Here is a 25,000-nt window from a genome sequence, read left to right as displayed (position 1 = left end):
GGTCCCGTTTCAACGCCCCAAAACCAGTATCAGCCCCCGGCTAGATCTGAAGGACAAGTCAAGCAGGCCTACATCTAAATCTGTGTGAAGTGACACCCTGATGTGTCACAGCCACTGGGTTGCTGTGTCTCTGTCTCCAGGGGAGGTGTGGAGGACCATGGCAGACAGGGTGCTACATTAGGGGCGGTTGGAGAAAGGTTTCCTTCCATCCACACCATCCTCCTCTCTGCTCCCCTCTCTCCTCCTCTCTCTCTCCATCCTCCTCTCTGCTCCCCTCTCTCCTCCTCTCTCTCTCCATCCTCCTCTCTGCTCTTCTCTCTCTCCTCCTCCCTCTCTCCATCCTCCACTCTGCTCTTCTCTCTCTCCTCCTCTCTCTCTCCATCGTCCACTCTGCTCCTCTCTCTCTCCTCCTCCCTCTCTCCATCCTCCACTCTGCTCTTCTCTCTCTCCTCCTCTCTCTCTTCATCCTCCACTCTGCTCCTCTCTCTCTCCATCCTCCACTCTGCTCCTCTCTCTCCTCCTCCTCTCTCTCTCCATCCTCCACTCTGCTCCTCTCTCCTCCTCCCTCTCTCCATCCTCCACTCTGGTCTTCTCTCTCTCCTCCTCCCTCTCTCCATCCTCCACTCTGCTCCTCTCTCTCTCCTCCTCCCTCTCTCCATCCTCCTCTCTGCTCCTCTATCTCTCCCTCCTCTCTCTCTCCATACTCCACTCTGCTCCTCTCTCTCTCCTCCTCCCTCTCTCCATCCTCCACTCTGGTCCTCTCTCTCTCCTCCTCTCTCTCTCCATCCTCCACTCTGCTCCTCTCTCTCTCCATCCTCCTCTCTGCTCCTCTCTCTCTCCTCCTCCCTCTCTCCATCCTCCACTCTGGTCCTCTCTCTCTCCTCCTCTCTCTCTCCATCCTCCACTCTGCTCCTCTCTCTCTCCTCCTCTCTCTCTCCATCCTCCACTCTGCTTCTCTCTCTCTCTCCATCCTCCACTCTGCTCCTCTCTCTCTCTCCATCCTCCACTCTGCTCCTCTCTCTCCATCCTCCACTCTGCTCCTCTCTCTCTCCTCCGCTCTCTCTCCATCCTCCACTCTGCTCCTCTCTCTCTCCATCCTCCACTCTGCTCCTCTCTCTCCTCCTCCCTCTCTCCATCCTCCACTCTGCTCCTCTCTCTCTCCTCCTCCCTCTCTCCATCCTCCTCTCTGCTCCTCTCTCTCTCCTCCTCTCTCTCTCCATCCTCCTCTCTGCTCCTCTCTCTCTCCTCCTCCCTCTCCCATCCTCCACTCTGGTCCTCTCTCTCTCCTCCTCTCTCTCTCCATCCTTCACTCTGCTCCTCTCTCTCTCTCCTCCTCCCTCTCTCCATCCTCCACTCTGCTCCTCTCTCTCTCCATCCTCCACTCTGCTCCTCTCTCTCTCCTCCTCCCTCTCTCCATCCTCCTCTCTGCTCCTCTCTCTCTCCTCCTCTCTCTCTCCATCCTCCTCTCTGCTCCTCTCTCTCTCCTCCTCCCTCTCTCCATCCTCCACTCTGGTCCTCTCTCTCTCCTCCTCTCTCTCTCCATCCTTCACTCTGCTCCTCTCTCTCTCTCCTCCTCCCTCTCTCCATCCTCCACTCTGCTCCTCTCTCTCTCCATCCCTCACTCTGCTCCTCTCTCTCTCCTCCGCTCTCTCCATCCTCCACTCTCCTCCTCTCTCTCCATCCTCCACTCTGCTCCTCTCTCTCTCCTCCTCCCTCTCTCCATCCTCCACTCTGCTCCTCTCTCTGTCCTCCTCCCTCTCTCCATCCTCCTGTCTCCTCCTCCCTCTCTCCATCCTCCACTCTGCTCCTCTCTCTCTCCTCCTCTCTCTCTCCATCCTCCACTCTGCTCCTCTCTCTCCTCCTCCCTCTCTCCATCCTCCACTCTGATCCTCTCTGTCTCCTCCTCCCTCTCTCCATCCTCCAGTCTCCTCCTCTCGCTCTCCATCCTCCACTCTGCTCCTCTCTCTCTCCTCCTCCCTCTCTCCATCCTCCACTCTGCACCTCTCTCCCTCCTCCTCCCTCTCTCCATCCTCCACTCTGCTCCTCTCTCTCCTCCTCCCTCTCTCCATCCTCCTCTCTGCTCCTCTCTCTCTCTGCTCCTCTCTCTCTCCATCCTCCACTCTGCTCCTCTCTCTCTCCTCCTCCCTCTCTCCATCCTCCACTCTCCTCCTCTCTCTCCATCCTCCACTCTGCTCCTCTCTCTCTCCTCCTCCCTCTCTCCATCCTCCACTCTGCTCCTCCCTCTCTCCTCCTCTCTCTCTCCATCCTCCACTCTGCTCCTCTCTCTCCTCCTCCCTCTCTCCATCCTCCAGTCTCCTTCTGTCATGTTTGTCATTCATTGTCATGTCTTGTCCCTGTGCTCCCCATGCTATTCGTTTCCCTCTGCTGGTCTTGTTTGGTTCTATCCTTCTCTCTCCCCCTCCCTCTCTCACTCTCTCGCTCTCTCTTCTCTCTGTCGTTCCGTTCCTGCTCCCAGCTGTTCCTATTCCCCTAATCATCATTTAGTCTTTCCACACCTGTTCCCGATCCTTTCCCCTGATTAGACTCCCTATTTATTCCTTTGTGATCCGTTCCTGTTCCATCGGTTCCTTGTTTTGTATTCCATGCTGTAATTGCGTTTCGCCCTGTCCTGTCGTGTTTTTTGCCGTGATTGTGTATCACCCTGTCCTGTCGTGTTTTGTGCCTTCTTCAGACGCTGCGTGTGAGCAGGTGTCTCAGTTGACTACGGCCTGCGCCTACCCGGGCGACCTGCAGTCTGTGGCCGCTTCTCCAGTTGTTTTCCCTCTACTATCTAGAGGATTTCAGTTATTCGGTTTTGAGCATTAATAAACTCTGTTTCTGTTAAGTCGCGTTTGGGTCCTCCTTCACCTGCATAACAGAAGGAACCGATCAAAGAATGGACCCAGCGACTTCAGACGCTCGTTACACTGCCGTCGAGATCCAAGGAGCCATGCTCGGCAGACACGAGCAGGAATTGTCTGCTGCTCGCCATGCCGTGGAGAACCTGGCCGCTCAGGTTTCCGACCTCTCTGGACAGTTCCAGAGTCTACGTCTCGTGCCACCTGTTACTCCCTGGCCTGCCGAGCCTCCTGAACCCAGGGTTAATAACCCACCTTGCTACTCCGGGCAGCCCACTGAGTGCCGCTCCTTTCTCACGCAGTGTGAGATTGTGTTCTCTCTCCAACCCCACACATACTCTAGAGAGAGAGCTCGGGTTGCTTTCGTCATTTCACTCCTTACTGGCCGGGCTCGAGAATGGGGCACAGCTATCTGGGAGGCAAGGGCTGATTGCTCTAACAGATTCCAGAACTTTAAAGAGGAGATGATTCGGGTTTTTGACCGTTCAGTTTTTGGTGAGGAGGCTTCTAGGGCCCTGGCTTCCTTATGCCAAGGTGAACGGTCCATAACGGATTATTCCATTGAGTTTCGCACTCTTGCTGCCTCTAGTGAGTGGAACGAGCCGGCGCTGCTCGCTCGTTTTCTGGAGGGACTCCACGCAGTGGTTAAGGATGAGATTCTCTCCCGGGAGGTTCCTTCAGATGTGGACTCCTTGATTGCTCTCGCCATCCGCATAGAACGACGGGTAGATCTTCGTCACCGGGCTCGTGGAAGAGAGCTCGCATCAACGGTGTTTCCCTGCTCCGCATCGCAACCATCTCCCTCTGGCTTTGAGACTGAGCCCATGCAGCTGGGAGGGATTCGCATCTCGAATAAGGAGAGGGAACAGAGGATCACCAACCGCCTGTGCCTCTATTGCGGAGTTGCTGGACATTTTGTTATTTCATGTCCAGTAAGAGGCCAGAGCCCATCAGTAAGCGGAGGGCTACTGGTGAGCGCTACTACTCAGGTCCCTTCATCTAGATCTTGTACTACTATGTCGGTCCATCTACGCTGGACCGGTTCGGGTGCTACATGCAGTGCTTTGATTGACTCTGGGGCTGAGGGTTGTTTCATGGACGAAGCATGGGCTCGGAAACATAACATTCCTTTCAGACCGTTAGACAGGCCTACGCCCATGTTTGCCTTAGATGGTAGTCATCTTCCCAGTATCAAATTTGAGACACTACCTTTAACTCTCACAGTATCTGGTAACCACAGTGAGACTATATCTTTTTTGATTTTTCGTTCACCGTTTACACCTGTTGTTTTGGGTCACCCCTGGCTTGTATGTCATAATCCTTCTATTAATTGGTCTAGTAATTCTATCCTATCCTGGAACGTTTCTTGTCATGTGAAGTGTTTAATGTCTGCCATCCCTCCCATTTCTTCTGTCCCTACTTCTCAGGAGGAACCTGGCGATTTGACAGGAGTGCCGGAGGAATATCATGATCTGCGCACGGTCTTCAGTCGGTCCCGAGCCAACTCCCTTCCTCCTCACCGGTCGTATGATTGTAGTATTGATCTCCTTCCGGGGACCACTCCTCCTCGAGGTAGACTATACTCTCTGTCGGCTCCCGAACGTAAGGCACTCGAGGATTATTTGTCTGTGTCTCTTGACGCCGGTACCATAGTGCCTTCTTCTTCTCCGGCCGGGGCGGGGTTCTTTTTTGTTAAGAAGAAGGACGGTGCTCTGCGCCCCTGCGTGGATTATCGAGGGCTGAATGACATAACGGTTAAGAATCGTTATCCGCTTCCCCTTATGTCATCAGCCTTCGAGATTCTGCAGGGAGCCAGGTGCTTTACTAAGTTGGACCTTCGTAACGCTTACCATCTCGTGCGCATCAGAGAGGGGGACGAGTGGAAAACGGCGTTTAATACTCCGTTAGGGCATTTTGAGTACCGGGTTCTGCCGTTCGGTCTCGCCAATGCGCCAGCTGTTTTTCAGGCATTAGTTAATGATGTTCTGAGAGACATGCTGAACATTTTTGTTTTTGTCTATCTTGACGATATCCTGATTTTTTTTCTCCGTCACTCGAGATTCATGTTCAGCACGTTCGACGTGTTCTACAGCGCCTTTTAGAGAATTGTCTCTACGTAAAGGCTGAGAAGTGCTCTTTTCATGTCTCCTCCGTTACTTTTCTCGGTTCCGTTATTTCCGCTGAAGGCATTCAGATGGATTCCGCTAAGGTCCAAGCTGTCAGTGATTGGCCCGTTCCAAGGTCACGTGTCGAGTTGCAGCGCTTCTTAGGTTTCGCTAATTTCTATCGGCGTTTCATTCGTAATTTCGGTCAAGTTGCTGCCCCTCTCACAGCTCTTACTTCTGTCAAGACGTGTTTTAAGTGGTCCGGTTCCGCCCAGGGAGCTTTTGATCTTCTAAAAGAACGTTTTACGTCCGCTCCTATCCTCGTTACTCCTGACGTCACCAGACAATTCATTGTCGAGGTTGACGCTTCAGAGGTAGGCGTGGGAGCCATTCTATCCCAGCGCTCCCAGTCTGACGATAAGGTTCATCCTTGCGCTTATTTTTCTCATCGCCTGTCGCCATCTGAGCGCAACTATGATGTGGGTAACCGTGAACTGCTCGCCATCCGCTTAGCCCTAGGCGAATGGCGACAGTGGTTGGAGGGGGCGACCGTTCCTTTTGTCGTTTGGACAGACCATAAGAACCTTGAGTACATCCGTTCTGCCAAACGACTTAATGCCCGTCAAGCTCGTTGGGCGTTGTTTTTCGCTCGTTTCGAGTTTGTGATTTCTTACCGTCCGGGTAGCAAGAACACCAAGCCTGATGCCTTATCCCGTCTGTTTAGTTCTTCTGTGGCTTCTACTGATCCCGAGGGGATTCTTCCTTATGGGCGTGTTGTCGGGTTAACAGTCTGGGGAATTGAAAGACAGGTTAAGCAAGCACTCACGCACACTGCGTCGCCGCGCGCTTGTCCTAGTAACCTCCTTTTCGTCCCTGTTTCCACTCGTCTGGCTGTTCTTCAGTGGGCTCACTCTGCCAAGTTAGCGGGTCATCCCGGTGTTCGAGGCACTCTTGCGTCTATTCGCCAGCGCTTTTGGTGGCCGACTCAGGAGCGTGACACGCGCCGTTTCGTGGCTGCCTGTTCGGACTGCGCGCAGACTAAGTCGGGTAACTCTCCTCCTGCCGGTCGTCTCAGACCGCTCCCCATTCCTTCTCGACCATGGTCTCACATTGCCTTAGACTTCATTACCGGTCTGCCTTTGTCTGCGGGGAAGACTGTGATTCTGACGGTTGTCGATAGGTTCTCTAAGGCGGCACATTTCATTCCCCTCGCTAAACTTCCTTCCGCTAAGGAGACGGCACAAATCATTATTGAGAATGTATTCAGAATTCATGGCCTCCCGTTAGACGCCGTTTCAGACAGAGGTCCGCAATTCACGTCACAGTTTTGGAGGGAGTTCTGTCGTTTGATTGGTGCGTCCGTCAGTCTCTCTTCCGGGTTTCATCCCCAGTCTAACGGTCAAGCAGAGAGGGCCAATCAGACGATTGGTCGCATACTACGCAGCCTTTCTTTCAGGAACCCTGCGTCTTGGGCAGAACAGCTCCCCTGGGCAGAATACGCTCAATCGCTTCCTTCGTCTGCTACCGGGTTATCTCCGTTTCAGAGTAGTCTGGGTTACCAGCCTCCTCTGTTCTCATCCCAGCTTGCCGAGTCCAGCGTTCCCTCCGCTCAAGCGTTTGTCCAACGTTGTGAGCGCACCTGGAGGAGGGTGAGGTCTGCACTTTGCCGTTACAGGGCACAGACGGTGAGAGCCGCCAATAAACGCAGGATTAAGAGTCCAAGGTATTGTTGCGGCCAGAGAGTGTGGCTTTCCACTCGCAACCTTCCTCTTACGACAGCTTCTCGTAAGTTGACTCCGCGGTTCATTGGTCCGTTCCGTGTCTCCCAGGTCGTCAATCCTGTCGCTGTGCGACTGCTTCTTCCGCGACATCTTCGTCGCGTCCATCCTGTCTTCCATGTCTCCTGTGTTAAGCCTTTTCTTCGCACCCCCGTTCGTCTTCCCTCCCCCCCTCCCGTCCTTGTCGAGAGCGCACCTATTTACAAGGTACATAAAATTATGGACATGCGTTCTCGGGACGGGGTCACCAATACCTAGTGGATTGGGAGGGTTACGGTCCTGAGGAGAGGAGTTGGGTTCCGTCTCGGGACGTGCTGGACCGTTCGCTCATCGATGATTTCCTCCGTTGCCGCCAGGATTCCTCCTCGAGTGCGCCAGGAGGCGCTCGGTGAGTGGGGGGGTACTGTCATGTTTGTCATTCATTGTCATGTCTTGTCCCTGTGCTCCCCATGCTATTCGTTTCCCTCTGCTGGTCTTGTTTGGTTCTATCCTTCTCTCTCCCCTCCCTCTCTCACTCTCTCGCTCTCTCTTCTCTCTGTCGTTCCGTTCCTGCTCCCAGCTGTTCCTATTCCCCTAATCATCATTTAGTCTTTCCACACCTGTTCCCGATCCTTTCCCCTGATTAGACTCCCTATTTATTCCTTTGTGATCCGTTCCTGTTCCATCGGTTCCTTGTTTTGTATTCCATGCTGTAATTGCGTTTCGCCCTGTCCTGTCGTGTTTTTTTGCCGTGATTGTGTATCACCCTGTCCTGTCGTGTTTTGTGCCTTCTTCAGACGCTGCGTGTGAGCAGGTGTCTCAGTTGACTACGGCCTGCGCCTACCCGAAGCGACCTGCAGTCTGTGGCCGCTTCTCCAGTTGTTTTCCCCTCTACTATCTAGAGGATTTCAGTTATTCGGTTTTGAGCATTAATAAACTCTGTTTCTGTTAAGTCGCGTTTGGGTCCTCCTTCACCTGCATAACACCTTCTCTCTCTCTCTCTCTCACCTCCTCCCTCCCTCTCCATTCCCACACAAAACGTTCTCTTTTCGGGCTCTCGGGGGAACTCAGCTGTCACCGTGACAACGGGTAGTTACCAGGGAGACAGGATTACATGAGTGACACGGTCAGGGCTCATCCTCTGTGATGATGTCATCCTGAGCAGGTAAAGCAGGTAATGATGGGATACGGTGGCTTTCACAGGATGTTGTTTTATCACAACCAAATCAAAATATTATTTGTTACAAAATGACCCGGATTGACCTGGATTACAGTTGAGATTACATTAAATGTACATAGTGCGCATACTCAATGATATTCAAGATTCTGCACAGATTATTACAACAATTGTGAAGATTTCCACACAAAGGTTTCAATCCTAAGCAACCTTTGAAGTACAATAGACCAACATAGCTGCTGTAGTAGGTCAAAGCTGTGTGCTGGACAACCTTGGTGGAGCTTCATGGGTGAAGTAGGCAGAGTGCAGTATCAGTACTTAGGGGTCATAGGTCAGGCTATGGGTGAAGTAGGCATTGTATTGCTCATGTGAATTTCCTTTATTTTTCAGTCTCAGACTAATCCCTACTTCTTCTCACTTTAAACATAGTTTTGACTTTTTAATAGAAAATAGTGTCTATGTCCAAAACCCTGTTTTCATGTGTAATGCACTTTGATGTGTCTCCTGGTTAAAAGTAGTATATTTTTTTAAACTAGGCATTTATAGTACACTATAAACCAGGCCTGGGTAACTCCAGTCCTCGGGGGCCTGATTGGTGTCTCCCCCCAAATAAACACATCTGATATAAACTCATTCTATACTGAAGATCAGGATTAGGTGGTTATTGGAGTCAGGTGATTATTGGAGTCAGGTGATTATTGGAGTCAGGTGATTATTGGAGTCAGGTGATTATTGGAGTCAGGTGATTATTGGAGTCAGGTGATTATTGGAGTCAGGTGATTATTGGAGTCAGGTGATTATTGGAGTCAGGTGATTATTGGAGTCAGGTGATTATTGGAGTCAGGTGATTATTGGAGTCAGGTGATTATTGGAGTCAGGTGTGTTAACTGGGGCAAAAGTGTGACGCCAATCAGGCCAATCAGGACTGGAGTGGCCAAGGCCTGTTCTAGAGAGAGATAGATCTAGATGTTCTAGAGAGAGATAGATGTTCTAGAGAGAGATAGATCTAGATGTTCTAGAGAGAGATATATCTAGATGTTCTAGAGAGAGATAGATGTTTTAGAGAGAGATAGATCTAAATGTTCTAGAGAGCGATAGATCTAGATGTTCTAGAGAGAGATAGATCTAGATGTTCTAGAGAGAGATAGATCTAGATGTTCTAGAGAGAGATAGATCTAGACGTTCTAGAGAGTGATAGATCTAGATGTTCTAGAGAGAGAGAGATCTAGATGTTCTAGAGAGAGATAGATCTAGACGTTCTAGAGAGAGATAGATCTAGATATTCTAGAGAGAGATAGATCTAGATGTTCTAGAGAGAGATAGATCTAGATGTTCTAGAGAGATAGATCTAGATCTAGATAGATAGTTCTAGGGAGATAGATCTAGATGTTCTAGAGAGGTGGTTGGTTTCATGGTTTCATGCATGTCAACATCAGAAGCCTCCTCCCTAAGTTTGTTTTACTCACTGCTTTAGCACACTCTGCTAACCCTGATGTCCTTGCCGTGTCTGAATCCTGGCTCAGGAAGGCCACCAAAAATTTGGAGATTTCCATACCCAACTATAACATCTTCCGTCAAGATAGAACTGCTAAAGGGGGAGGAGTTGCAGTCTACTGCAGAGATAGCCTGCAAAGTAATGTCATACTTTCCAGGTCCATACCCAAACAGTTTGAACTACTAATCTTGAAAATGACTCTCTCCAGAAATAAGTCTCTCACTGTTTCCGCCTGTTACCGACCCCCCTCAGCACCCAGCTGTGCCCTGGACACATTTGTGAATTGATTGCCCCCCATCTAGCTTTAGAGTTTGTTCTGTTAGGTGACCTAAACTGGGATATGCTTAACACCCAGGCAGTCCTACAATCTAAAATAGATGCCCTCAATCTCACACAAATCATCAAGGAACCCACCAGGTACAACCCTAAATCTGTAAACAAGGGCACCCTCATAGACATCATCCTGACCAACTGGCCCTCCAAATACACCTCCGCTGTCTTCAACCAGGATCTCAGCGATCACTGCCTCATTGCCTGTATCCGCCATGGAGCCGCAGTCAAACGACCTCATCACTGTCAAACGCTCCCTAAAACACTTCTGTGAGCAGGCCTTTCTAATCGACATGGCCCGGGTATTCTGGAAGGACATTGACCTCATCCCGTCAGTTGAGGATGCCTGGTCATTCTTCAAAAGTAACTTCCTCACCATTTTAGATAAGCATGCTCCGTTCAAAAAATGCAGAACTAAGAACAGATACAGCCCTTGGTTCACTCCAGACCTGACTGCCCTCAACCAGCACAAAAACATCTTGTGACGGACTGCAATAGGATCGAACAGTCCCCGCGATATGCAACTGTTCAGGGAAGTCAGGAACCAATACACACAGTCAGTCAGGAAAGCTAAGGCCAGCTTCTTCAGGCAGAAGTTTGCATCCTGTAGCTCCAACTCCAAAAAGTTCTGGGACACTGAAGTCCATGGAGAACAAGAGCACCTCCTCCCAGCTGCCCACTGCACTGAGGCTAGGTAACACGGTCACCACCGATAAATCCATGATTATCGAAAACTTCATCAAGCACTTCTCAATGGCTGGCCATGCCTTCCGCCTGGCTACTCCTACCTCGGCCAACAGCTCCGCCCCCCCCGCAGCTACTCGCCCAAGCCTCTCCAGGTTCTCCTTTACCCAAATCCAGATAGCAGATGTTCTGAAAGAGCTGCAAAACCTGGACCCGTACAAATCAGCTGGGCTTGACAATCTGGACCCTCTATTTCTGAAACTATCTGCCGCCATTGTCGCAACCCCTGTTACCAGCCTGTTCAACCTCTCTTTCATATCGTCTGAGATCCCCAAGGACTGGAAAGCTGCCGCAGTCATCCCCTTCTTCAAAGGGGGAGACACCCTGGACCCAAACTGTTACAGACCTATATCCATCCTGCCCTGCCTATCTAAGGTCTTCGAAAGCCAAGTCAACAAACAGGTCACTGACCATCTCGAATCCCACCGTAACTTCTCCGCTGTGCAATCTGGTTTCCGAGCCGGTCACGGGTGCACCTCAGCCACGCTCAAGGTACTAAACGATATCATAACCGCCATTGATAAAAGACAGTACTGTGCAGCCGTCTTCATCGACCTTGCCAAGGCTTTCGACTCGGTCAATCACCATATTCTTATCGGCAGACTCAGTAGCCTCGGTTTTTCGGATGACTGCCTTGCCTGGTTCACCAATTACTTTGCAGACAGAGTTCAGTGTGTCAAATCGGAGGGCTGTCTGGTCCTGCTCCTCTCTCTCTCTCCTCCTCCCTCTCTCCATCCTCCACTCTGCTCCTCTCTCCATCCTCCACTCTGCTCCTCTCTCTCTCCTCCGCTCTCTCCATCCTCCACTCCAAATCGGAGGGCTGTCCGGCTGTCCGGTCCTCTGGAAGTCTCTATGGGGGTGCCACAGGGTTCAATCCTCAGGCCGACTCTTTTTTCTGTATATATCAATGATGTTGCTCTTGCTGCGGCCGATTCCCTGATCCACCTCTACGCAGACGACACCATTCTATATACTTCCGGCCCGTCCTTGGACACTGTGCTATCTAACCTCCAAACAAGCTTCAATGCCATACAACACTCCTTCCGTGGCCTCCAACTACTCTTAAACGCTAGTAAAACCAAATGCATGCTTTTCAACCGTTCGCTGCCTGAGAACACAGTATGGTCTATAACCTGTAGAGAACACAGTATGGTCTATAACATGTAGAGAACACAGTATGGTCTATAACATGTAGAGAACACAGTATGGTCTATAACCTGTAGAGAACACAGTATGGTCTATAACCTGTAGAGAACACAGTATGGTCTATAACATGTAGAGAACACAGTATGGTCTATAACCTATAGAGACCACAGTATGGTCTATAACCTGTAGAGAACACAGTATGGTCTATGTAGAGAACACAGTATGGTCTATGTAGAGAACACAGTATGGTCTATGTAGAGATTACAGTACGGTCTATGACCTGTAGAGAACACAGTATGGTATATACTTGGTATGTAGGTTTCACTTATGGGTGGCATAAATTGGTATATGGGGGAGGGGAATGGGCAGGGTATATGCTAATTAAATACTGTAGTATTTACTATTCATCTGTATTCTGAAACATTCTATATAGTAAGTACTACACATGAGGGACACTTCAGTGTGTAGTATAGTATCCTTTAGTAAACTACAGTGTACTACATAATTCTATAGTAAACTGTGGTATTATTTCATGTGGGTCTCTCCCTCTCTCTCTCACTCCATCTTTGTCTCTGTCTGTCTTTCTCACCTATCTTTCTCTCTCTCTCTCTCTCTCTCTCTCTCTCTCTCTCTCTCTCTCTCTCTCTCTCTCTCTCTCTCTCTCTCTCTCTCTCTCTCTCTCTCTGTCTGTCTGTCTGTCTGTCTGTCTGTCTGTCTGTCTGTCTGTCTGTCTGTCTGTCTGTCTGTCTGTCTGTCTGTCTCTCTTCTCTCTCTGTCTCTCTCTCTCTCTGTCTGTTTCTCTCTCCCTCTCTCTGTCTGTTTCTCTCTCTCTCTCTGTCTGTTTCTCTCTTCTCTCTCTGTCTCTCTCTCTCTCTGTCTGTTTCTCTCTCCCTCTCTCTGTCTGTCTCTCTCTCTCTCTCTCTCTCTCTCTCTCTCTCTCTCTCTCTCTCTCTCTCTCTCTCTCTCTCTCTCTCTCTCTCTCTCTCCGTCTCTCTCTTCTCTCTCTCTCTCTCCATATCCTCTCTCTCTCTCTCCATCTCTATCCCCATTTCCTCACCAGTAGAGGTATGGTTTGTCCTTGTCTACGTTGATGTTGTTGAGGGGATCTTGTCTGAACCAGGTGTTGAGAGTGAAGCCGTTCTGGTAAGGCCACTTTGCGATGGGAGGCAACGCTATGGCCTGGGGGAGGAGACAGAACACAGCATCAGCCAATCACATACAGAAACCTATCAAGAAGTCACAGAAATAATTATATCAAGTCAAAAACAAAGTGTGTGTGTTTTTTTATTTTACCTTCATTAAACAAGCAAGTCAGTTAAGAACAAATTCTTATTTTCAACGACGGCCTAGGAACAGTGGGTTAACTGGTCTAGGAACAGTGGGTTAACTGGTCTAGGAACAGTGGGTTAACTGGTCTAGGAACAGTGGGTTAACTGGTCTAAGAACAGTGAGTTAACTGGTCTAGGAACAGTGGGTTAACTGGTCTAGGAACAGTGGGTTAACTGGTCTAGGAACAGTGGGTTAACTGGTCTAGGAACAGTGGGTTAACTGGTCTAGGAACAGTGGGTTAACTGGTCTAGGAACAGTGGGTTAACTGGTCTAGGAACAGTGGGTTAACTGGTCTAGGAACAGTGGGTTAACTGGCCTAGGAACAGTGGGTTAACTCGTCTAGGAACAGTGGGTTAACTGGTCTAGGAACAGTGGGTTAACTGGTCTAGGAACAGTGGGTTAACTGCCAGAACGACAGATTTGTCAGCTCAGGGTTTTGAACTTGCAACCTTCCGGTTACTAGTCCAATGCTCTAACCACTAGGCTACCCTGCCACCCCTGTGTGTGTGTGTGTGTGTGTGTGTGTGTGTGTGTGTGTGTGTGTGTGTGTGTGTGTGTGTGTGTGTGTGTGTGTGTGTGTGTGTGTGTGTGTGTGTGTGTGTGTGTGTGTGTGTGTGTGTGTGTGTGTGTGTGTGTTACCGCTGCACTGCGACCAGGGAAGTTGAAGAAGGTGTCTGGACCGTGTCTCTGAGGCATCTGGTTCAACACAGACAACAACTTGATAGAATGTCTAGGCTGGAGGAGGAGAGGAGAGAGGGATGAGAGAGGGATGAGAGAGGGAGGGGAGAGGGAGGAGAGAGGGATGAGAGGGGGAGGAGAGAGGGAGGAGAGGACAGGGAGGAGAGAAGAAGAGGAGGGAGAAGAAGAAGAGGGGAGGGAGGGAGAAGGAGGAAGTCAGATGAATCAGGATGTAGTGACCCTCCTAACCATCACAGACATTGAGGGAGGGTAGGAGGACACCACAAGGAGACGGCTACCACAACCCTATTGGATCAATAACCATCAATCACCTCTGCCTGCCACTCCCGGCAACGGCTGAACAATACCACGGCAACCCGAGAGGACATGGAGGAAAGGCGGAGCGATGGAGAGATGAGATGGAGGGGGAGAGGTGAGGAGAGATGGAGAAGAGACGGAGCTTTGGAGGGATGAGATGGAGGGGGAGAGGTGAGGAGAGATGGAGGAGAGGCGGAGGGATGGAGGGATGAGATGGAGGGGGAGAGGTGAGGAGAGATGGAGGAGAGGCGGAGGGATGGAGGGATGAGATGGAGGGGGAGAGGTGAGGAGAGATGGAGGAGAGGCGGAGCGATGGAGGGATGAGATGGAGGGGGAGAGGTGAGGAGAGATGGAGGAGAGGCGGAGGGATGGAGGGATGAGATGGAGGGGGAGAGGTGAGGAGAGATGGAGGAGAGGCGGAGGGATGGAGGGATGAGATGGAGGGGAGAGGTGAGGAGAGATGGAGGAGAGGCGGAGGGATGGAGGGATGAGATGGAGGGGGAGAGGTGAGGAGAGATGGAGGAGAGGCGGAGGGATGGAGGGATGAGATGGAGGGGGAGAGGTGAGGAGAGATGGAGGAGAGGCGGAGCGTTGGAGGGATGAGATGGAGGGGGAGAGGTGAGGAGAGATGGAGGAGAGGTGGAGGGATGGAGGGATGAGATGGAGGGGGAGAGGTGAGGAGAGATGGAGGAGAGGCGGAGGGATGGAGGGATGAGATGGAGGGGAGAGGTGAGGAGAGATGGAGGAGAGGCGGAGGGATGGAGGGATGAGATGGAGAGGGAGAGGTGAGGAGAGATGGAGGAGAGGCGGAGGGATGGAGGGATGAGATGGAGGGGAGAGGTGAGGAGAGATGGAGGAAAGGCGGATCGATGGAGGGATGAGATGGGGGGTTCCAGGCGTAAGAGCTGTGTTGTTGCAGCATACAGGAAGGATGTCATGGTTTGGGGAGGGGGAGGGGAGAGGAGAGAGGAGAGATGGAGAGAGAGAAGAGATGGAGAGAGAGAGGAGAGGAGAGATGGAGAGAGAGAGGGGAGAGATGGAGAGAGAGAGGAGAGATGGAGAGAGAGAGGGGAGAGATGGAGAGAGAGGAGATATGGGGAGAGAGAGAGGAGAGATGGAGAGAGGAGAGGAGAGATGGAGAGAGAGAGAGGAGAGATGGAGAAAGGAGAGATGGAGAGAGAGGAGAAAAAGAGAGGAGCGATGGAGAGAGAGGAGAGATGGAGAGAGAGAGGAGAGGAGAGATTAAGAGAGAGAGGGGAGAGATGGAGAGAGAGAGGAGAGGAGAGATGGAGAGAGAGAGTGGAGAGATGGAGAGAGAGAGGAGAGGAGACATGGAGAGAGAGAGGGGAGAGATGGAGAGAGAGGAGAGATATGGAGAGAGAGGAGAGATGGAGAGAGAGGTGAGGAAAGATGAAGAGAGAGAGGAGAGATGGAGAGAGAGAAGAGGGAGAGAGGTGACAATGTGAAGAACGCTAGATGAATTGAGAGGGAGGGATGGAGAGAGAGAGAGAGAGAGAGAGAGAGAGAGAGAGAGAGAGAGAGAGAGAGAGAGAGAGAGAGAGAGAGAGAGAGAGAGAGGAGAGATGGAGAGGAGAGGGAGAGAGGTGACAATGTGAAGAACTAGATGAATTGAGATTGAGGGATGAAGGGGATCATGCACGGAAAGAAGATGACTTTGATGATGATGATGATGGTTAGTGCCAACCGGGTCTGGATAGTGGGGACAGGGATGTAGAGGGACGGAGAGATGGAGGAGGGGAGGAAAGGGGGAGGACAGGATGAAGCATGTTGGTGTAGACACTAGATGGTTGTCTGGGGTTGGTTATGGGTCACAGGGAGGAGAAGTATTAACCTGAGGAGACAGCACAAGCTGCCCCTGTCTCCCTCTCTCCCTCCTCCCCCTGTCTCCCTCTCTCCATCCTCCCCCTGTCTCCCTCTCTCCATCCTCCTTCTGCTATGTCCCTCCTCCCCCTGTCTCCCTCTCCCCCCATCCTCCCCCTGTCTCCCTCTCTCCATCCTCCCCCTGTCTCCCTCTCTCCATCCTCCTTCTGCTATGTCCCTCCTCCCCTGTCTCCCTCTCCCCCTCCTCCCCTGTCTCCCTCTCCCCTCCTCCCCTGTCTCCCTCTCTCCCTCCTCCCCCTGTCTCCCTCTCCCCCTCCTCCCCTGTCTCCCTCTCTCCATCCCTCCTCCTGCTCTGTCCCTCCTCCCACTGTCTCCCTCTCTCCCTCCTCCCCCTGTCTCCCTCTCTCCCTCCTCCCCCTCTCTCCCTCTCTCCATCCCTCCTCCTGCTCTGTCCCTCCCCCCTTGTCTCCCTCTCTCCATCCCTCCTCCCCCTGTCTCCCTCTCTCCCTCCTCCCCCTGTCTCCCTCTCTCCATCCCTCCTCCTGCTCTGTCCCTCCTCCCCCTGTCTCCCTCTCCCCCTCCTCCCCCATGTCTCCCTCTCTCCATCCCTCCTCCTGCTCTGTCCCTCCTCCCCCTGTCTCCCTCTCCCCCTCCTCCCCTGTCTCCCTCTCTCCCATCCCTCCTCCTGCTCTGTCCCTCCTCCCCCTGTCTCCCTCCTCCCCCTGTCTCCCTCTCTTCATCCTCCCACTGTCTCCCTCTCTCCCTCCTCCCCCTGTCTCCCTCTCTCCCTCCTCCCCCTGTCTCCCTCTCTCCCTCCTCCCACTGTCTCCCTCTCTCCCTGTCTCCCTCTCTCCCTCCTCCCCCTCTCTCCCTCTCTCCATCCGTCCTCCTGCTCTGTCCCTCCTCCCCCTGTCTCCCTCTTCCCCTCCTCCCCCTGTCTCCTGTCTCCCTCCAACCCATCCTGTCTCCCTCTCTCCCTCCTCCCCCTGTCTCCCATCTCTCCATCCCACCTCTCCTACCCATCAGCAGCATCTCTGTTTATGATGACATGATCCCCCCCATCCTGTCTAACCATTCTGTCTAACCCATCCTGTCTAACCATCCTGTCTATCCATCCTGTCTAACCATCCTGTACAACCATCCTGTACAACCATCCTGTCTAACCCATCCTGTACAACCATCCTGTCTAACCCATCCTGTACAACCATCCTGTCTAACCATCCTGTACAACCATCCTGTCTAACCCATCCTGTACAACCATCCTGTCTAACCCATCCTGTCCAACCATCCTGTCTAACCATCCTGTCTAACCCATCCTGTCTAACCATCCTGTCTAACCAATCCTGTCTAACCCATCCTGTCTAACCATCCTGTCTAACCATCCTGCCTAACCATCCTGTACAACCATCCTGTCTAACCCATCCTGTCTAACCCATCCTGTCTAACCATCCTGTCTAACCATCCTGTCTAACCATCCTGTCTAACCCATCCTGTCTAGCCCATTCTGTCTAACCATCCTGTCTAACCATCCTGTCTAACCCATCCTGTCTAGCCCATTCTGTCTAACCATCCTGTCTAACCATCCTGTCTAACCATCCTGTCTAACCATTCTGTCTAACCCATCCTGTCTAACCCATCCTGTCTAACCATTCTGTCTAACCATCCTGTCTAACCATACTGTCTAACCATCCTGTACAACCACCCTGTCTAACCCATCCTGTCCAACCATCCTGTCCAACCCATCCTGTCTAACCCATCCTGTCCAACCATCCTGTCCAACCCATCCTGTCTAACCACCCTGTCTAACCCATCATGTCTAACCCATCCTGTCTAACCCATCATGTCTAACCCACCATGCTAACCCATCCTGTCTAACCCATCCTGTCTAACCCACCATGCTAACCCATCATGTCTAACCCATCATGTCTAACCCACCATGCTAACCCATCCTGTCTAACCCATCCTGTCTAACCCATCCTGTCTAACCCACCATGCTAACCCATCATGTCTAACCCATCATGTCTAACCCACCATGCTAACCCATCCTGTCTAACCCATCATGTCTAACCCACCATGCTAACCCATCCTGTCTAACCCATCATGTCTAACCCACCATGCTAACCCATCATGTCTAACCCATCCTGTCTAACCCATCTTGTCTAACCCACCATGCTAACCCATCCTGTCTAACCCATCCTGTCTAACCCATCCTGTCTAACCCACCATGCTAACCCATCATGTCTAACCCATCATGTCTAACCCACCATGCTAACCCATCCTGTCTAACCCATCATGTCTAACCCACCATGCTAACCCATCCTGTCTAACCCATCATGTCTAACCCACCATGCTAACCCATCCTGTCTAACCCATCCTGTCTAACCCACCATGCTAACCCATCATGTCTAACCCATCCTGTCTAACCCATCATGTCTAACCCACCATGCTAACCCATCCTGTCTAACCCATCCTGTCTAACCATCCTGTCTAACCAATCCTGTCTAACCCATCCTGTCTAACCATCCTGTCTAACCATCCTGCCTAACCATCCTGTACAACCATCCTGTCTAACCCATCCTGTCTAACCCATCCTGTCTAACCATCCTGTCTAACCATCCTGTCTAACCATCCTGTCTAACCCATCCTGTCTAGCCCATTCTGTCTAACCATCCTGTCTAACCATCCTGTCTAACCCATCCTGTCTAGCCCATTCTGTCTAACCATCCTGTCTAACCATCCTGTCTAACCATCCTGTCTAACCATTCTGTCTAACCCATCCTGTCTAACCCATCCTGTCTAACCATTCTGTCTAACCATCCTGTCTAACCATACTGTCTAACCATCCTGTACAAGCACCCTGTCTAACCCATCCTGTCCAACCATCCTGTCCAACCCATCCTGTCTAACCCATCCTGTCCAACCATCCTGTCCAACCCATCCTGTCTAACCACCCTGTCTAACCCATCATGTCTAACCCATCCTGTCTAACCCATCATGTCTAACCCACCATGCTAACCCATCCTGTCTAACCCATCCTGTCTAACCCACCATGCTAACCCATCATGTCTAACCCATCATGTCTAACCCACCATGCTAACCCATCCTGTCTAACCCATCCTGTCTAACCCATCCTGTCTAACCCACCATGCTAACCCATCATGTCTAACCCATCATGTCTAACCCACCATGCTAACCCATCCTGTCTAACCCATCATGTCTAACCCACCATGCTAACCCATCCTGTCTAACCCATCATGTCTAACCCACCATGCTAACCCATCATGTCTAACCCATCCTGTCTAACCCATCTTGTCTAACCCACCATGCTAACCCATCCTGTCTAACCCATCCTGTCTAACCCATCCTGTCTAACCCACCATGCTAACCCATCATGTCTAACCCATCATGTCTAACCCACCATGCTAACCCATCCTGTCTAACCCATCATGTCTAACCCACCATGCTAACCCATCCTGTCTAACCCATCATGTCTAACCCACCATGCTAACCCATCCTGTCTAACCCATCCTGTCTAACCCACCATGCTAACCCATCATGTCTAACCCATCCTGTCTAACCCATCATGTCTAACCCACCATGCTAACCCATCCTGTCTAACCCACCATGCTAACCCATCCTGTCTAACCCATCATGTCTAACCCACCATGCTAACCCATCCTGTCTAACCCATTCTGTCTAACCCACCATGCTAACACATCCTGTCTAACCCATCATGTCTAACCCACCATGCTAACCCATCATGTCTAACCCATCCTGTGTCCCCCAGGTATACTTACCCAGATACTGTTGTCTCCCCTCAGCATACTGAATAGAAGCTTCAGCTCCTTCACTGTGATACTGTAGCTGGCCATCACCCCCAGCATATCCACTAGCAGATCTAGAGAGAGACAGAGAGACAGATAGAGACGAGAGAGAGGAGAGACAAGAGAGAGAGACAGAGATGGGAGAGAGAGACGAGAGAGAGGAGAGATGAGAGAGAGAGAGAGAGAGAGACAGAGACGAGAGAGAGAGACGAGAGAGAGAGACAGAGATGGGAGAGAGAGAGACAGAGATGAGAGAGAGAATTACAGAGAGTACACAGCGGCAGAATACCTGACCACTGTGACTGACCCAAAATTAAGGAAAGCTGTGACTATGTACAGACTCAGTGAGCATTGCCTTGCTATTGAGAAAGGCTGCCGTAGGCAGACATGGCTCTCAAGAGAAGACATGTGCTCACTGCCCACAAAATGAGGTGGAAACTGAGCTGCACTTCCTAACCTCCTGCCCAATGTATGACCATATTAGAGAGACATATTTCCCTCAGATTACACAGATCCACAAAGAATTCGAAAACAAATTCAATTTTGATAAACTCCCATATCCACTGGGTGAAATTCCACAGTGTGCCATCACAGCAGCAAGATTTGTGACCTGTTGCCACGAGAAAAGGGCAACCAGTGAAGAACAAACACCATTGTAAATACAACCCATATTTATGCTTATTTATTTTCCCTATACCTTAACCATTTGTACATTGTTAAAACACTGTATATATATATAATATGACATTTGTAATGTCTTTATTGTTTGGAAACTTCTGTATGTGTAATGTTTACTGTTAATTTTGTTGTTTATTTCACTTTATATATTCACTTTATATATTATCTACCTCACTTGCTTTGGCAATGTTAACACATGTTTCCCATGCCAATAAAGCCCCTTGAATTGAATTGAATTGAGAGAAAGAAAGAGAGAGAGACGAGAGAGAGAGAGAGAAGAGAGAGACAGAGACGAGAGAGACAGAGAGAAAGAGAGAGAGAGAGACGAGAGGAAGAGAGAGGAGAGACGAGAGAGAGAGAGAGAGGGAGAGAGAGAGAGAGAGACGAGAGAGAGAGAGGAGAGATGAGAGAGACAGAGAGAGACGAGAGGAAGAGAGAGAGAGGAGAGACGAGAGAGAGAGAGAGACGAGAGAGAGAGGAGAGATGAGAGAGAGAGAGATACAGAGAGACAGAGAGAGAAAGAGAGAGAGAAGAGACAGACAGACAGACAGACAGACAGACAGACAGACAGACAGACAGACAGACAGACAGACAGACAGACAGACAGACAGACAGACAGACAGACAGACAGACAGACAGACAGACAGACAGACAGACAGACAGACAGACAGAGAGAGAGAGAGAGAGAGAGGGGGATACGAGAGAGAGAGAGACACAGAGAGATACGAGAGAGAGAGAGTAAGAGACAGAGAAAGACAGAGAGTGTGAGACAGAGAGAGATAGAGAAAAGGAGAGGTGAGACAATGCTAGAGTGTGCTGATGTCAGCATTTGGCAGACAGGGTTGTAGCTGACTGTGTTAAAAGAAGTGGTGAGTAGCCTATCACATGCCGGAAGACACCACTGTGAGGTCATCAGGAAGGGACAGACTGTAATACGGGCATAAAGAATAAAGGAATAAAGGAATAAAGTGATACTTGGGACGCAGCCCTGCTGAATAAGATGGCCCGGGAGAACAAGGCTGACGGTTTAGGTATTCCTAACCAATTGTGTTTTATGGGTAGTTTCTTTGTGTTGTTTGTAACTTACTATATTACTTATTTAGTACATCATGTTGCTGCTACCATCTCTTATAACTGAAAATAACTTGTGGACATCAGAACAGCGATTACTCACCACAGACTGGCAGAATCATTTTTTTTCTTTTAACAAGTCTGACGATCCCGATGTGAAGGATATACTGCTTTCTGGGGAACAGGTCCAGATCCCTGTCATGTGATGATATACTGCTTTCTGGGGAACAGGTCCAGATCCCTGTCATGTGACGATATGCTGTTTATCGGGAACAGGCCCAGATCCCTGTCATGTGACGATATACTGTTTATCGGGAACAGGCCCAGATTCCTGTCATGTGACGATATGCTGTTTATCGGGAACAGGCCCAGATCCCTGTCATGTGACGATATACTGTTTATCGGGAACAGGCCCAGATCCCTGTCATGTGACGATATACTGTTTATCGGGAACAGGCCCAGATTCCTGTCATGTGACGATATACTGCTTTCTCGGGAACAGGCCCAGATTCCTGTCATGTGACGATATACTGTTTATCGGGAACAGGCCCAGATCCCTGTCATGTGACGATATACTGTTTATCGGGAACAGGCCCAGATTCCTGTCATGTGACGATATGCTGTTTATGCGGAGAAAAAGGGCCAAAGGGCAGGGCTGCCTTCTGATCGAATAAACCCCCACTTCCTTCCATTCTGCTAGCAAACGTGCAATCATTGGAAAATAAAACTGTAATATCTTATGCTTCACGTAGTCGTCGCTGAACGATGACATCATCAACATACAGCTGGCGGGGATATACAGGATAGGATAGAACAGCGGTGTCTGGAAAAGACAAGTGGTGGCAGTCTGTGTATTTTTGTAAACAACAGCTGGTGCACGATATCTACGGAAGTCTCGAGGTTTTGCTGGCCTGAGGTAGAGTATCTCATGATAAGCTGTAGACCACACTATCTACCTACAGAGTTTTCATCTGTATTCTTCATAGCTGTCTACATACCACCACAGACTGATGCTGGCACTAAGACAGCACTGAATGAGCTGCATTCCGCCATGAGCAAACAGGAAAACGCTCATCCAGAGGCGGCGTCCTAGTAGCCGGTGTCATGACTGGCCTGTTGGGGTCAGGTTACCGTGGACCAGAATCCTACAGCGATATCTCACCCACCAGCGGGGGAGATGGAGGTGGGGGAGGAAGGTGGGGGGATGGAGGTGGGGGGGGTACGGAGGTGGAGGGGGCGGAGGTGGGGGGCGGCGAGATGGAGGTGGGGGGATGGAGGTGGGGGGCGTACGGAGGTGGGGGAGATGGAGGTGGGGGGGGTACGGAGGTGGGGGTTTTATGACACCTCACGCCCATTGTAAATCTTAAGGCAGCAGACAAAATCCCTTTGTCCTCTCGGAATGGAGGAATGGAATGTGTGATGGGCCGATGGAGAACCTTCCTCAGAACAGTAACATGCAATAAATGGACTAAATGGGACAATATGTTTCGTCAGTGGAAATGGTGGTAATGACAATAGATGGATGATTAAAATTGAAGTCGTTGTTGTTATGTTATTAAAAGTTAAATGACAACATTATAACAAAAACAATGTAACTTGAAGAGTTTTCATGGATATTACTGGATGTTGTGTGCAAAATGTCCAGATCAAAGAGAATGTTTTTTTGTAAAGATGAAATGTGATTGTTAGTTGTCTAAATTGGATCTGGAGTAAAAATCCAGACCTCGTAACTAGTTGCGCCCAGAGAACTTAAGGTGGAAAAGCCCATTTCTGACCCGAGGTGAAAAACATCTGAGTTAAGAATTAACATTGACTAGGTGACCACGAGCTGCAGCCACGGTCTGATTAGTGGTAACCCCAAAACGCAACACTAGGTTGAAGAAGACAAAGGAACCTTTTAACAACCTACAGATGAGTAGCTGTGTGAACTCAAAGGGTGAACTCAAGCAGGCCCACCTGCCCACCTGGTTACCTCTCTGCTTTCATTCCCACCCTGGAAACATCTACACAGCTGATTATCCGTCCTCAAAGAGGGTGAACTCAAGCAGGCCCACCTGGTTACCTCTCCAAGGAATCTCTGCTTTCATTCCCACCCTGGAAACATCTACACGGCTGATTATCCGTCCTCAAAGAGGGTGACCTCAAGCAGGCCCACCTGGTTACCTCTCCAAGGAATCTCTGCTTTCATTCCCACCCTGGAAACATCTACACAGCTGATTATCCGTCCTCAGAAGACCCTTTTTCAGAACAAGAACGAGGAAACAGACCACTAAGAGAAAGGACACTGACATCGTGAGGACAATCAGAGAGTTATACCCGGTAACCAAAGACGTGCCGTCATCAGAGGAGAAGTGGACGACACACCCCATTGGAGACCTCCGGACACGTAATGACATCATTATATTCTGACCCATAAGAGTGGCAGTTCGGGGCTATACTAAACATAGTTTACAAATGTACCCAGGTGTGCTTTTTTCTCTCTCTCTCTCTCTCTCTCTCTCTCTCTCTCTCTCTCTCTCTCTCTCTCTCTCTCTCTCTCTCTCTCTCTCTCTCTCTCTCTCTCTCTCTCTCTCTCCAAAACTTTCCCGTGGTGCCCCAGGTTACTGAGTTAATAATTATCTGATGAATTTAAACACGTAACTATAAACAGTTAGTCATTCGATGAACATCAGTCGTCACATTAGTCGATACAATGTTAAGACACCGGGGCCTTTATTGCAGGGAAACTTAAATCCATCTAAGCAAATTTCTATCAGGATGTTCAATGTGCAACCAGAGAGAAAAGATCTCTGGACCACCTTTACTCCACACACAGAGACGCGTACAAAGGTCCCCCTCATCCTAGAACACCTTTTCTCCACACACAGAGACGTGTACAAAGCTCTTCCCTGCCCTCCATTTGGCAAATCTGACCATAATTAAATCCTCCTGATTCCTGCTGACAAACAAAAATTAAATCAGGAAGCACCAGCACTCGGTCAATAAATAAGTGGTCAGATGAAGCAGATGCTAAACTACAGGACTGATTTTACCACAGACTGGAATATGTTCCTGGATTCCTCCGATGGCATTGAGGAGTATACCACATCAGTCATTGGCTTCATCAATGAGTGCATCGATGATGTCGTCCCCACAGTTACCGTACGTACATACCCCAACCAGAAGCCATGGATTACAGGCAACATCCGCACTGAGCTAAAGGCTAGAGCTTCCACTCCTCTAACCCGGAAGCTTATAAGAAATCCCGCTATGCCTTCCGATGAACCATCAAACAGGCAAAGAGACAATACAGGACTAAGATCAAATCGTACTACACCGGCTCTGGCACTCGTTGGATGAGGCAGGGCTTGCAAACTATTACAGACAACAAAGGAAGCACAGCCGAGAGCTGTCCAGTGACGCAAGCCTACCACACGAGCTAAACTACTTCTATACAGGCTTCGAGGCAAATAACACTGAAACATGCATGAGAGTCAAATCTGTTCCGGAAGACTGTGTGATCACTCTCTCTGCAGCCGACATGAGTAAGACCTTTAAACAGGTCAACATTCACAAGGCCACTGGGCCAGACGGATTACCAGGACGTATACTGCGAGCATGTCCTGACCAACTGGCAAGTTTCATCACTGACATTTTCAACCTCCCCCT

At 50.2% G+C, this 25,000-nt stretch overlaps 1 protein-coding gene across 1 annotated transcript in view; it reads right to left on the bottom strand.

Annotated features, from left to right (window-relative positions):
* LOC124006908 (neurobeachin-like) overlaps positions 1–25,000 on the bottom strand; it is a 334,491-nt gene that overhangs the window by 207,043 nt on the left and 102,448 nt on the right. The window contains exons 4-6 of the mRNA XM_046317097.1: positions 19,577–19,677; positions 13,581–13,676; positions 12,670–12,791 (exon numbers count right to left, since the gene is read on the bottom strand). Coding sequence (XP_046173053.1) covers positions 12,670–12,791; positions 13,581–13,676; positions 19,577–19,677 — 319 coding nt within the window. The remainder of the gene's footprint in view (positions 1–12,669; positions 12,792–13,580; positions 13,677–19,576; positions 19,678–25,000) is intronic.

Source organism: Oncorhynchus gorbuscha, linkage group LG20 (assembly GCF_021184085.1).
Source record: "Oncorhynchus gorbuscha isolate QuinsamMale2020 ecotype Even-year linkage group LG20, OgorEven_v1.0, whole genome shotgun sequence".
NCBI classification, from domain to species: Eukaryota; Metazoa; Chordata; class Actinopteri; order Salmoniformes; family Salmonidae; genus Oncorhynchus; species Oncorhynchus gorbuscha.
The sequence above is the reverse complement of the archived record's forward strand: the minus strand, read 5'-3'. Positions and strand labels throughout refer to the sequence as shown.